General features: G+C 42.0%; 1 protein-coding gene across 1 annotated transcript in view; it reads left to right on the forward strand.

Moving 5' to 3' along the window:
• The window catches only part of LOC124805450, a 34,389-nt gene extending 33,158 nt beyond the window's left edge, over positions 1-1,231 (forward strand). The window contains exon 4 of the mRNA XM_047266012.1: positions 949-1,231. Within this exon, the coding sequence (XP_047121968.1) occupies positions 949-1,160 (212 nt within the window). The 3' untranslated portion in view covers positions 1,161-1,231. The remainder of the gene's footprint in view (positions 1-948) is intronic.
• Positions 1,232-15,183: the final 13,952 nt, after the last annotated feature.

A 15,183-nucleotide genomic window follows, 5' to 3' on the forward strand; every position in this document is an offset into this window, starting at 1 on the left:
TCATGTGGATTCTTTCACAGGTGGCCCTGCCTTTGATGGAGTAGGAGATGGCCATTACAGGACTGGATTAGGTGGTAGTGAGAGGATGCAGGTAAGCATTGCATTTAGGTCTACCTAGTACCACCCAGGACTCGAGCAACTGAATCACTTTTTCTGCCAAATATTTTGATTACCTCTTGTCTTTCCCTGGAATGAGAAATATCCTCTCCACTATCCACCCCACCCCTCCCACAGTGGTGGTTCTCCACCTACCAAACCTACACATTATCCTTGTGTGAGCCTGTTTCACCCCTGCTTCCAACTCCTTGCTCATATCTGTGCAGTAAATGTAGATGTAAGGCATGGCCCATCTCATAAATGCCAGTTCCTGTCCTGTTATGGGAATCTCCTACCCATTAAAGGCAGGCTACCTGACAAAGCAGACACTTGATCCATCAACTTTGCTGCAACCACTGTGCAATATTCTGCATGGGGTGTTGTTGAGTATGCTGAGAACACCATTGCATCCCTAGCATGCCCCTGCACACTTCCACAAGCAGCACTAGATCTTTCCCCATCCTACTCAGCTTTCCCCGCACATACTCACCAAATACCTCTTCTGTACCCCCCACTGATCATCGCAGAAAAGATTGCTGCTCACCTCAGACACTATCGCAGTCAGGGCATAGCACCTGTAAATGACAACTGTCATGTTTGTCTTTGTGTTTTATGCATGTGTGAGTGTTTTGTCTATGTTTGACAAAATACTTAGTCCAATAACTAATAATATATAGCTGTTCTTTTTCAACATGTTTGTCTGGCACTCAATGCTTCCTCTATTTCACAATTAACAATCTGTCCTTTACAGAAGTTCAGAGAGAGCTACAGTAAGATGATGTTTTGTTATAGAAATTTCGATCTTGATGACCTTGTTGTGTACAAGTTAATGAACCTGTTGCTTATTTGCAGGGACAACTGCATGTAGTGGAGACACTGGTGGAGGGCTCACCTTCGTACATGAACTCAATCCCTTATCGCCTTCAAGCAAGCTTTATTTTGTGCAGGGAATTGTTAGTATGATTGGAGGTCACAGTCGACCTGGTGCTTGTAACCTAGAAGACTATGTTGCATTTACAAAAGTATCAGAATTTAGAAGTTTTCTTAACAAATACAGAGAGTAATAAACTATTAGATATTCAGTTTTATTTGTAAAGACTATTTTTTCTTTATGCTGTTAAGGGAATTGTCAAAACTAAAGTTCCATAATAAAACAAATCAGATATGTTGTTTTTAATAACTGCATCTTCACAAATAAGTTGTCTAAAAGAAAAATAGATTTAATTTTCAATTTAAGAAGGAATGGTTTATTTATTGGTCAAGCTAACTGGTACTTAACATATTTGTTTAATTGTTGATCTTGTGCTACAACATGAAGCTGGTGAAAAAATACAATACTTTACATACTTTCTTTAATGTATGTCCAATAATTATGTGGAAACAAGCATATAAACTGTTAACGATGTTTAGTTTATCAGCTGCTGTGCAGTTGCCTGAATCTTGAACCCAGTTAATGTACTTAAGTAGCCTTCATGATAGTGTTTAATATCACCATAATAGTTTATTTTTGTACTAAATGGAATCTCTGTCAATAAATACTGATTGCTGTTTCCAAAAATAATCATTAAATATGAGAGATGAAAATGTAAACAGCTGATCAGAAGCAAACATTCCAATGAGTGCAGTGAATCTTCATCCACAGTTCTAACAAAGATGAGAGATGAAAATGTAAACAGCTGATCAGAAGCAAAACATTCCAATGAGTGCAGTGAATCTTCATCCACAGTTCTAACAACTCAACAAGACTGTAGAATCAAACATCTACTTAACATCTACATCTGCTGCAGGGGACATAGTACCTAATGGATGGCTAAATAAGAAACAGCAAAATCTGTGTAAACTATGTCCAAATAACACTAGATAGCTTACATCAGAATAACAGTACAGTAGATGACAAGTCACTAGTGTACAGTGTATGGCATAAGTTAGGACTAGCTATTTAACCATTACATGAATGTCACTTTATCTGTTAAATTTTGTTGTCAAATTGCTTAGTGCATATTTTGTATACTATTGTGCAGATATATAGTACAAAGTTATCAGAAAGTGACATGTAATTTATCATGGCATCATGAACCACTAACATATCAACACCAGCACTTCATACATCATAGAGCAGAACAGTGTGAAAAACTAGTACACTAATGATAGAAATCAGTGCCTTTTACTCTGATGCCCAACAACATTTTTTGGGGAAGAGTACTGAAAAGGTAGGACTTCACTGTTGTGTATGAGATTGGATGTGAGATCGCATAGGATATAATACCTGGCCACCACAAAGAGAGTCAGTTGTGCACTTAAGATGGCTATGAAACATTTTCACTCTGGTTTCCCTATGTTCATCCTTCCTTTCTTGGAATATCCTTCCACTCACTACCCAGCTGAAGTAATTTTTGGTCCCTTTCTGGATTTGCTCTTTATATTCCAAATGTTTTTCTGTAAGATGGACCAAATGGGGAAGAACACCTTAAATAAAGACTACTGCATTCAGTGTTAAAAAATATCTGTGCACAACACCTGCCTAGGCTCTTATGTGCACTTGAAAGCTAACACTGTAACCTATCCAACATGGTGACGTCATTATATGCCTTTTTGTCTGAGCCCCCCTCCACCCCAAAAGCCACCAACATGGGACTCCACTGCTGACACCTTAGCTACTAGCTCTCCATGCTTGCCAAGGAGTAGATACCATCCTCTTGGGCGTCACCTATCCCAGTGACAGTCATTGCACCAAATAGCCTTTGATGCTGTTGGGAGGCACTCATGGGAAGAGAGCTCTTGATACTGTTCTGATCCAGTCATCTTATGAGACAGGTATAGAAGTTTCAATGCAGACACTTTCTTTATGCTGGTTACTCTATGGAAAAATGGACAAGCCAAATTTCTGGAAGCAAAACAATTTTTCCAGTACTTAGTATCTCAATTGATAGCTATACTTTTACTGCAACACAGCCATTATTTTTTGGAACATATTGAAGATAGGTTTAGAGAAGGTGAGTCATTGGGAAAAATGCACAGTGGATCGCTATTGATTAAAGCCTCCTCTGTTGTGCAGTCTACAGCTCTTCAGGCATTTGAACATCTGGGTTGCATACCAATTTCCATTGCCCCCAACACAATTTTGAATATGGTCAAAGGAAACATCTTCAACAGAGAGCTTATGCTCCAAAAGAATGAGGAGCTATGGGATAATCTCAAGTGACGAAGTGTGTTTGGAGAAGTTGAGTCATTGGGAAAAATGCACAGCGGACCGCTATTGATTAAAGCCTCCTCTGTTGTGCAGCCTACAGCTCTTCAGGCGTTTGAACAACTGGATGGCATACCAGTTTCCATTGCCCCAAACACAACTTTGAATATGGTCAAAGGAAACATCTTCAACAGAAACCTTATGCTCCAAAAGAATGAGGAGCTATGGGATAATCTCAAGTGGCGAAGTGTCCAATTCGTCTAATGCATTCAGAAAGGTCCCAAGGATAATCCAATGGGTACAGGTGTCTTTATCGTAGCCTCTGAAAGGATATCCTCCCTGAGAAAGTTAGTCATGGTGTACACATGTGATGTGAAACCTGATCTCCTATGACCCATGAGGTGCTTCCATGCTTATACTTCAGTCATATGTCATCCTGCTCCGAGGCAGATACAAAATGTGGCAACTGTGAATGATCATCCATGAAGGTAGTCCTTGTAAATAAAAACCTTTGTGTCAATTGCATGGAACACCACCCTTCACACTCACTGGTTTGCTCAGTCTTCAATAAAGAAAATAAAATAGTGAAATATAAATCTATTGCCCACCTGTCGTATAATGAGGACTGAAAAAAATATGAATGCCCACATACAGTTGACACACTGACTAATTATGAAAAGTCACAGCCATCACCACCATTACCTCTATTTTTTCTAAACCAGTTCTCCCACCATCCTCCTCTCTTGGGGTTCCCATAGTGCCATCTTTGACAACCCCTTCCAGCACCAAACCAGAGAGCAGCTTCCTCCTCCAGCATCTGCCAGCGCCAAGACTTCCTCTTGGGTCCCATTTCAACACCTGCCAATGGCTCAAGGAACAGCAGTCTGTTGGTACCAGTGTGGCCACTCACTGTACATTGCTGGACTCATCATAGGACCTTGCAAGAATCATGGCCACTAAAGTCTAAGAAGGAGAAGAATTGGGACAAGACTACTCCAGACCCTAGAGGAGCCAGATCCCCCCAAGCAGTTGGATTCTGAACCAATGCTGCCTGATGTTCCATCCCCTTCACTGGCAGGTAGTGATCTTGTGACATGACTGGTCCTTCTGGCCACTTCAGGCCTAATCTGGGCACCCATAATGAGATCATTCAGTGTAAATGCTATGGATGTTACCATCAACTGCTGTAATTACAATAGTTAATTTCCTCATCTTCTGCAACTTGTGTTGATCTACAAGAAACACCCTTATGTGATGACCATTCCCCAATGTTATGCAGTTCTCATGCATTCTCTTTGAACTACTGGCCTCTGCGGGGTTTGCACATTGATTCACATTGATGTCATCCGTGAGTGTATTCCCCTTCATACCACATTGGAGGCAATAGCAATGTGAGTGCAGACATCCTCAGTGATCATATGTAATTCGCGATGTTTATTTACTTCCAGGTAGGCCACTTACTTCCACTGAGATAACCACTTTAATCAGACAACTCAACCTCCCCCCCCCCCTTCTTTTTCTCCTGCTTGGGGACTTAAATTCACATAGCCCCACGTGCATGTGTGTGTGTGTGTGTGTGTGGGTGGGTGTGGGATGTGGGGGGGGGGGGGGGAGTACACTTTATTTGGTACAAGCCTTCTTCTTGGGCAGCTTCTTTCTGACCATGAAATGTGTTTCCCCACCAATGGTATTCCTACCCACTTCAATGCCACCTGTGACACCTTTTCAGCTATCAGTCTCTTCCTCCTGTCCTGTGGCTTCATGCATTGGTCACTACATGATGATCTTTGTGACAGTGACCACTTTCTGGTGATCCTATTTCTTTCTTCCCAACACCAGATGGGCCAATTTCCATGTTGGATGCTTCAAAGAGCCAACTGGCACTTGTGTGCCTCTGCTCTTATCTTCACTCCCTCCCCTTCAGATTTCATTGACGATATTGGGCAAGACATCTCCAACATGGACATCAACACTGTGGTAACTGCTATATCCCCTTTTTACAGATCCTCTCCATCATCGGCTGGTATGATGGTGGACCAAAAACATTGCAATAGATATTCAGAATCATCAAAGAATGCTGCAGCATTTAAAGTGATGTCTTTTGCAGACCAACCTTATCACTTATAAGCAATTTCATGCAAAGGCTTACCATCTAATTAAACATAGCAGGAAGGAATGCTGGAACACAACATCTCTTCCCAGGGAAAGTATGCCTCTTCATCCCATGGCCAAGATCTTCAACTGAACCACATCTCTTCATTCAGGCTGGTCTCTGTCATAACACTTCAGCTCTTGCTGAAAACCTTGCAATCCTCTTTGTGGCAGTGTCAGCATCCTCTTCTTATTTGGCTATTTTTCGGATGCATAAGTGACGAAGACATACTCTCATTTGCCCTTTCGCATGCCAAATTATGTAATGAACCTTACACTGACTGGGGATTGTTTCAGGCTCTTTGCTCATCTCACAGTATGGACCTGGGCACTGATTCCATTCACATTCTGATGCTACAACATCTGACAATTACTGGATGGCACCATCTCCTCAGTGTTGTCAATCAAATTTGGCTTGGTAGTTATGATGAGAAAGTATCAGCTTTCCAGTCCTTAAACTGACCAAAAACAAACATCCATCTACAGTTACTGACCAGTTAGCCCCATCAACAGGCTCTGCAAGCTGCTTGAAAGGACAGTTGCCCACAGATTATGCTAAGTTCTTGAATCTCAGGGCCTGTTTTCTCGCTCTCAATGTGATTTCCATGATGGATAATCTGCAACCAACCATCGAGTTAAGTTGTAAATGGCAATTTGACAGGCTTTTTCTAAACGCCAACACCTCACTGCCATAATTTTTTAACCTACATAAGGCATACAACACCACCCGGTGCATCACATTACATACCCTCCATGACTGGGACTTTTAAGGAAATCTCTCAAACAATTTTTATTTGTCAGTTTTATCCCACTGCTTGTTCTGGGTTAGACTTGTTACTTCACTCAGCTCTCCAGGAGTCCAAGAGAACAGCATCGAATAGGGCTCCATGCTATCACGCATCGTCATGAAATTGTGGGGCAGGGAGGTGGGGAAAAAAGGAGAGAGGAGTGGAAAGATGGGTGGGTGCATTGGAAGAGGGTGACAAACAAAGAGTGTGGGTGATGTGAATGGGGAGAAGATGACAGGACAGAGGGAGTGGAAACTTGGGTGGAGGGTGTGGGGACAGTATGGTACAGTAGGTTGAGGCTGGGATAATTATGGGTGCAGGGAACGTGTTGTAAGAATAACTTCCATGTATGCAGTTCAGGGAAGCTATTGGTGGAGGGGAGGATCCAGATGGCTCAGGTAGTGCAGCAACTCTTGCAACCAAGCATGCTATGTTCAGCTGTATGTAATGCCCCAGGGTGGTCTACTTTGCTCTTGCCCGCAGTTTGGCAGTTGCCATTCATGCTGGTTTACAGCTGGTTGGTTGTCATACCAATATAAAAAGCTGTGAAATGTTTGCAACAGAGTGGTAAGTAGGGATCCAGGAGGTAAAGGGGTGGGAAAGGTGGAGAGTCAGTAAAGGAAGTGGTTGGTGTCTTCTATGTGGGAGGCTAGATTACGAGTTGGTGGTTGGAGGTATTGGTCAATGAGATCCAATCACTTTTGACCTGGCCTTGTGACATAACTGTAATATGAAGTGCTTGATGGATGGATTGGACAGGTCCTGTGCCTGGGTCTTCCACAGGGATGTGATCCTTGTTGGAAGGGGTTGGGGTTGGGTGTGGCATAGGGATGTACTAGGAAGTTGTGCAGGTTGGGTGGGTGATGAGACACCACTTTAGGAGTGGTGGGAAAGATCTTGGGTAGAATGTCCCTGATTTCAGGGCATGATGATGGGTTATCAAAGTCCTGGCAAAGGATGCGTTTCAATTTTTCCGGTAGTGGGTGACAAAGGGGGGGACTCCTTTGTGGTGGGAGGATTGGCTGTGTGAGGGGAAATGGCATGGGGGATCTGTTTGTGGACTATTTCTGGGGATAGTGCCTATCTCTGAAGTCCTTGGTGAGACCATTGTCATACTCAGAAAGGGAGTTCTTGTCACTGCAGGTATGCTGTCCTTGGATGGCCAGGCTGTAGAGGAGGGATTTTTTTGATGTGAAAGGGATGATGGGCATTGAAATCCACAACAACAGGTGATGTTGGTGGTTGGGGGATTTAATGATGACAGAAATGTGGATGGAGGTATCAGAGAGGAGGTGGTCTACGTCTAGAAATGTGGCACACTGGGTTGAGGAGAATTTGGTGAAATGGATGGGAAGGGATGGATGTGAAGGGATGGAGATAGGTGTCTTTGCCCAGAGACCAGATCATGAAGATATCATCAATGAACCTGACCCAGACTAGGGGTTTGGGATTTTGGGAGCCTAGGAAGGTCTCCAATAGATAAGTCATAAACAGTTTGGCAAGGAGGGTACCACGTGGGTGCCCATGGCTATGCAACAGATTTGTTTGTATTACCTTCCCTTCAAAGTGGAAGTAAGGATAGAGTTAGCAAGGTGTACGAGGAATGAGGTAATGGGTTTGAAGTCTGGTGGACTTTGGGAAAGGTAGTGTTGAATAGCAACAAGACCATGCGTATGAAGTATGTTGTTGTGTAGGGAGAGAGTGTCAACAGTGATGAGTAGGGATCCAGGAGGTAAAGGGGTGGGAAAGGTGGAGAGTCAGTAAAGGAAGTGGTTGGTGTCTTCTATGTGGGAGGCTAGATTACGAGTTGGTGGTTGGAGGTATTGGTCAATGAGATCCAAAATTCTTTCAGTGGGGGCACAATAATCTGCCACACTAGGGCATTCAGAACCACTGTGATTGTGGATTTTGGTGAGTATGTAGAAGTTGGATGTGTGCGCTGTTATAAGGGTGAGGGGAAAAATGGATTCAGGGGAGAGGTTGTGGGAAGGGCCTAAAGCTTTAAGCAGGGATTGGAGGTTGTGTCGGACTTATGGGGTGGGACCATTCACATAACTGGTGGAGGCCTTCTGCCAGGTAGTCACTGTGATTCATAACAATGGTGGGATGGTGGGACATTTGTCTGCAGGTAGAATGATTAGATCAGGATTTATTTTGAGGCTGTGTATGACAATTCTTTTTTCTACTGAAATGTTGGTGTTCTGAGGAAAGAACCTGAGAAAAGATGGTGAGGCTATGTTGGAGGTAACGAATTTCTGGAAGGTTAGGTAGGAGGCAGGGAGGGGGAGGGGGGGGGGGGTGGAGGTTCACAGTTGGATGGTAGTATGAACTGAAAGAGACAAGGTTCAATGTTGGAATTAGGATGGTTCTTGTTAGAGGGATTGGTGTCAATGAAGTGCTTCTATTTCAGGGATCAGAGATTCCTTTAACACAAAAAAATTCTTCCCATACAGCCTGGCTACTTGGGGATGACATTTCTGCAGTGACAAGAACTCCCTTTCTGAATATGCTGAAGGTCTCACCAAGGCCTGCACAGACAGGTACTACCCCAGACATGGTCATCAAACAGATCTCCCATGCCATTTCCCCTCATGCCACCAATTCTCCCACCATCCCCAAGAATCAGACAAAAAGGGGTGCCCCCTTCGTCACCCAGTACCACCCCAGACTGGAACAACTGAACCATATTCTTCACCAGGGCTTTTGTTACCTAAATTCATGCCCTGAAATGAAGGACATCCTTCCCAAGATTTTTCCCACCCCTCCTAAAGTGATGTTCTGTTAACCACCCAACCTTCACAACAACCTAGTCCATTCTTATGCCACTCCCAATCCCAACTCAATTCACAAGGACCATATCCCTGTGGAAGACTCAAGTGCAAGACCTGCCCAATCCACCCACGGCCTGAGAAATGGTAATGTTGCATAAAGGGGTGTACCTTCCAGAACGGAAAGAGGAAGTGCTCTCAAAGGTCAACCTACATGCAAAATATAGGTACTCATCCTAGGATAAGGGGACAGTATCATGACAGAAGTCACACATTTTATAGGGATTATTCTGGTAAGTTTGAATTCTATACACTATTAGCGTTATTACGTTTTATGGAAGTTTGTGAGTGTCAAAAGAACACTTTCATTTTGCCCCGAGTTACTTCAAACCACACAAAAATACCACACTTAGTACATACTTGGAAATGTAGTACAAAAAAGTGAAAACAGAAAGTAGATTACTCATGTGTCAGGGACACCGGGAGCTTACGATTGGAAAGATAGCAAATAGAAGAAGAAAAAAAAGTCCTCACAATTATTAAAATTATGTATACTGTATACTGTTGAAATGTGAATTGTTATTATGGGTGATATTAATGTACATAATGACTGTATAAAATATTGTGTGTTCAACCTGAGGAAGGGGATATGTAGTGCTTTGAGAACTTTGGCGTAAATTCTACAAACACTCAGCCTTCCACCGTCTTGAGCAAACAATATTTTAGATGTGAATGTGGAGAAAGGAACCCTATCTACTGCATGTCACCTGTCTGTGTGTGCAGTTCAAAAGTTTATCGTGAGAAGACTGTAGACACAGCGGGTGAATGGCACTGGGAAGTACTTGTTGGTCGGTCCATGGAAGTTGTAATGAAAGCACATGGCAGAACCAAGGAACATCTGTGTTATTCTGTGCTGTTTTGTAATGGTGACTATTGTTAGTGATGAAAGAACAACTGAGTGAAGAAATATTTTTAGCAACTTTTAACTTTAACTTGTTAGAGGCAAGACAAATGTCATGGTTAGCAAGCCAACTCTATTGTAAATGTAACTATGCTTCTAACATTTGGACATGTGAGGAGACTGTGGTGTCACCGCCAGACACCACACTTGCTAGGTGGTAGCCTTTAAATTGGCCGCGGTCCGTTAGTATACGTCGGACCCGCGTGTCGCCACTATCAGTGATTGCAGACCGAGCGCCGCCACACAGCAGGTCTAGAGAGACTTCCTAGCACTCGCCCAGTTGTACAGCCGACTTTGCTAGAAATGGTTCACTGACAAAATATGCTCTCATTTGCCGAGACGATAGTTTAGCATAGCCTTCAGCTATGTCATTTGCTACGACCTAGCAAGGCGCCATTATCAGTTACTATTGATGTGAATCATGTACCGTCCTGACCGACATTCACCATTAATGGATTAAAGTTAAGTATTCCAACAGCTACATCCTTTTTTCTAAATTCTAATTTCCTTGTCCTGTTCCAGACCTCACGCCAGCCTGTGTGAGCTAAAACGCCTGCCTTTCGGCCTCCTCTAGTAACACGGTGTTGTCTCTCCTGCCAACCAAAACAGAGACTTACTTATCAGTATTTGTGCATCCAGAGAGTGAGATTTGTAATAGTTTGATGTTTAAATATACATCGTTAATTGAAGCAAAAGAAACTGTGTAAGTCTAAATATTTCTATAAGTAGAAAGAGTTTTGAGAAATTCCTGTTCCCAGCAATATACTGCGGAGAAGAAGAGAAAGGGAGTTTGCAGCAGCAGGCTAACCAGCTAGAAAAGTTGGCTGACCATTTCAAGTAAGTCATATCTTTAAAGAAATTGAAATTTGCACACATACTTCTCTACTTCAAGTTGTCTAGAATGTTAGAACGGACTTTGTGTATAAGTGGATGTGTGTAAATGTAGTCTGATTCTTTGGCCATTTATCTGTAGATGAGATGTAGGTTATTGGAAACCATGGAAAGTAGGAAGGACTTCTGCAATGGAAGTATGTGAATATCGAAAGAGGGAAAAAATAGATAGGTCCTCAAATGAGAAGTAAGAAAAGAAATTAATAGAAATGGTTGCTAAGATTGAAGAAGAGAAAGAAGATAGCCCAAAGGACAGGAAATCTTTCCCACTCAACTTCCCCAGGATCTGTAACTAGCAGGCACTTGAGTGAGATGCTGGAGGATGTTTGGTGTTAAATCGTCTCCTATGGAATGGACATTCCCACCTTCACCCTTGAGATCCCCGAAGGAATTCTTACCAACCCTATGGAAACGGTAAATGGTGAAGAATCAGTCACACTTGTTTGCGAGGGTTGCCTGAAAGGTGTAATGTGTGTCAGCCATGATTTATCGGTTAGTGTAAATCATGTTTTACAATACCCACCCCTTTCAAAATTGAAACAAACTCTCCCATTTATATCACATCTCATAAAAGGTATAAAACATGCTATGCAAAATAGTAAATTATACTCATATAATGTTCATTCAGTTCATCACATTATATTTTTCACAAACATAATATTCTTATTCCATTTATTTCATCTAAATTGGTATTTGTTTTATTGTCATATCCAGTTTTCCAAGTAAAGATTACAGGATAGTTTAAGATTTTTGAAATAAATGACAGAATAGTTTAAAATTTGCGAGCAATTTGGTGCAGGAAAACTATTTTAGAAGAAACACCAAAAACAACTCTGTATCTGACGATCAGCACTCTGCCCATTAACTCAGAATGATAACGTCCCTGGGGGATATATGACTTCACCCAGATCCCATGGATCTGATATTAACTTTTCTTGTGCACTGGCAGACCAGTATTTCTTTTTAAATTTCTTTTGGAAGTCTCCCCACTGCAAATCAGTCACATCTTCCCTAGTTAACACAACATTAGGTGAAGATACTCTTTTTTTCTATTTGTTCCTGTATAAGTTTGACTTCTCTCCGGAGTTTGACTATGCTCTTCCTGGTATCAGTACATTTGGAAGAAGCCATAGGAGTGACTTTCCGATCTACAATTTCTTCTGCCTGTTCCTCCAGACTACTTACATTTATGATATCAGAGCTTGCTATCTTCTCTTTGAAGCTTCTTTCTACACTGTCTACTCGTGTACTTACATCTGTGATTTGTGATTGAATGACAGGCATTAATTCACTATGCTTATCAATACTCTCTTTCAAAGTATGCCATCCCTGCCATGCCTGCGACTTTCCTAGCTGGTTAGCCTGCTGCTGCAAACTCCCTTTCGTTTCTCCTCCACAGTATATTGCTAGGAACAGGAATCTCTCAAGACTCTTTCTACTTATAGAAATAGCTAGATGTACACAGTTTCTATTGTTCACTTAACGACGTATATTTCAGAATCAAACTTTTACAAATCTCACTCTCTGCATGCACAAATACTGATAAGTAAGTCTCCTAACATGTCCAAATGTTAGAAGCACAGTTACATTTAAAACAGAGTTGGCTTGCTAACCATGACATTTGTCTTGCCTCTAACAAGTTAAACTTAAAAGTTGCTAAAAATCTTTTTTCACTCAATTCTTCTTTCGTCACTAACAATAGTCACCATTACAAAACAGCACAAAATAACACAAAAGTTCCTTGATTCTGCTGTGCGCTTTCATTACGACTTCCATGGACAGGCAAGCAAGTACTTGTCGGTGCCTTTCAACTGCCATGTCTACAGTCTTCTCACAATAAACTTCAGACCTGCACACACAGACAGGTGACACGCAGTTAATAGCGTTCCGTTCTCCCCACTCACATCTAAAATATCGTGTGTTCAAGATGGTGGAAGGCTGAGAGTTTCTAGAATTTATGCCAAAATCCTTGAAGCCCTATAGACTCATGTGCAAGACCTGCCTAATCCACCCACCAAGCACTTCCTATTGCGGCCCTTTCTCATGTGTATCCCACCCCATCAGGGGTCAGGTCACCTATGAAAGCATCCATGTCTTTTACTAGCTCTGCTACAATCATCCCACAGTTTTTCTATTTTGGTATGACTACCAACCAGCCATCCATCAGGGTGAACAGCAACCACCAATCTGTGGCCAAGAGCAGAGTAGGCCAGGCTCAGGCACAACATGCAGCTGAACACAGAGTGCTTGGTTTCAACGGCTGCTTCACTACCCAAGCCATCTGCATCCTACCCTCCACCATCAGCTTTTCTGAACTGCACAGAAGGGAGCTATCCTTACAACACATTTTCCACTCCTGTAATTTTCCCGGCCTCAACGTTCGGTAACATACTTTCCCTCCACCCTCCACCCAAAAGTTTCCACCCTCGCTGTCCTATCACCTCCTTCCCATTCTCGTCTCCCATGCACTATCCCTTCCCCTTCCTCACCCCCTTCACACTGTTACTTGCATCCCATATGGTAGTTGCATTCTGCCCTAGTTGTTAGGAGTTGGCGGTCATGTGTGCGTAAGGTGTGCCTCCTTATGTGTATGAATGATATGTGTTTGTCTTTTGTTGATGAATGCTGTAGCCAAAAGCTTTATGTAAATGTCTTTTAATTGTGCCTGTGTGCAACTTAATGTGTTTTTTTAAGGTAAGTAGTAATGTATCTTTTTTTACATTGTTGATGTTTCCACCTGGAGTTTCCATTCTTCGTTTTCAGAACAAATTCCCTCAACTGTCACAAATCTACCAACAGTTTAGTGAACAGGTTCCAACTAAATTGATTGAATCTGAATATTAGAAAGTCACATTTACTGCAAGTTAAAACTCAGTCGCTCAAAGTTGTGACTCAGCTGTTGTCATCTGCCTCAGGTTTACTTCCCCTGGAAGAGGCAGTTCTTTCTTTACTGTAGCCTTCAGTGGGAATGTTCTTTCGTCAAAGATGACGTCTCTTCTCAAAAGTATATTTGTCTGTCCAAGGCTCCACAGACAATATCCTTTAGAACCTGCTTCCACTCCAAGGTATACACATTCTTCTGCCCGTTCTCCGAGTGTTCTCTGAGTGTTCCCAAATCATCTTTAGTTAGTTTTTTCTTCTTCGGTACTTCATACTGGATTTTCCCACGAAGGGATCTTGTTGGGCATCTATTTCAGATACGGCAGGACAACATTAGAGCTTCGCCCCAAAAGGTATTGGGCAAACCACTCTGAAATAGTAGACACCTCACAATGGATAAAAGTGTTTGATTCAGGTGCTCTGATTTTCCAATGTAGTATGCCCTCTTCCTTGAACAACTCTCCAAATTTGCTGTTGATGTACTCAGTCCCATTGTCTGATTGGAAGCTTTGCAGTTTCCTCCCTGACTTGCATTCCACATGTCCCTTAAATTCCACAAAAGACTCAAACACATCACTTTTTTGCTTTAGCACTTTCACTACCAAATATCTGGAGTGATCATCCAGATAAGTAACTTAATAATGTGCTCCACCCAGGGAGGTCTGTCTAATGTAACCTACATCACTATGTACTAGTTCTAGAATATTATCAGTAGTAGCTTGGCTCGGTTTGAAAGGCTGTCTTTTCATTTTTCCTTGCACACAAATTTCACATTTTTCCCTATAGTTTGTGGCTCCACATACTTCGGGTAAGGATTCTCTGTGTCCAAATCTCTGGTGTCACAAAACTTCTGCCCTTCTGGCTGTTGCTTCATTTTCAATTTGTAGATGTGTTTTGTCACTGTGTGACATCACTGTACTGTTGTTCACTTTGTAATATTCACATTGCACTAAATAGACATTATTGTTTGATGATCTTCCTCTCAACACTTCCCAAAAGTTTTCATCCCCTCTGTCCTATCACCTCCTTCCCATTCTCATCTCCCATGCACTATCCCTTCCCCTTCCTCACCCCCTCCACACTGTTACTTGCATCCCATATGGTAGTTGCATTCTGGCCCTAGCTGTTAGAGTTGGCGGTCATGTGTGCGTAAGGTGTGCCTCCTTATGTGTATGAATGATATGTGTTTGTCTTTTGTTGATGAATGCTGTAGCCAAAAGCTTTATGTAAATGTCTTTTAATTGTGCCTGTCTGCAACTTAATGTGTTTTTTTAAGGTAAGTAGTAATGTATCTTTTTTTACAATGTTGATGTTTCCACCTGGAGTTTCCATTCTTCGTTTTCAGAACAAATTCCCTCAACTGTCACAAACCTACCAACAGTTTAGTGAACAGGTTCCAACTACATTGATTGAATCTGAATATTAGAAAGTCACATTTATTGCAGGTTAAAACTAAATGAA

This window comes from Schistocerca piceifrons, chromosome 7 (assembly GCF_021461385.2).
Source record: "Schistocerca piceifrons isolate TAMUIC-IGC-003096 chromosome 7, iqSchPice1.1, whole genome shotgun sequence".
Lineage (NCBI taxonomy): Eukaryota > Metazoa > Arthropoda > Insecta > Orthoptera > Acrididae > Schistocerca > Schistocerca piceifrons.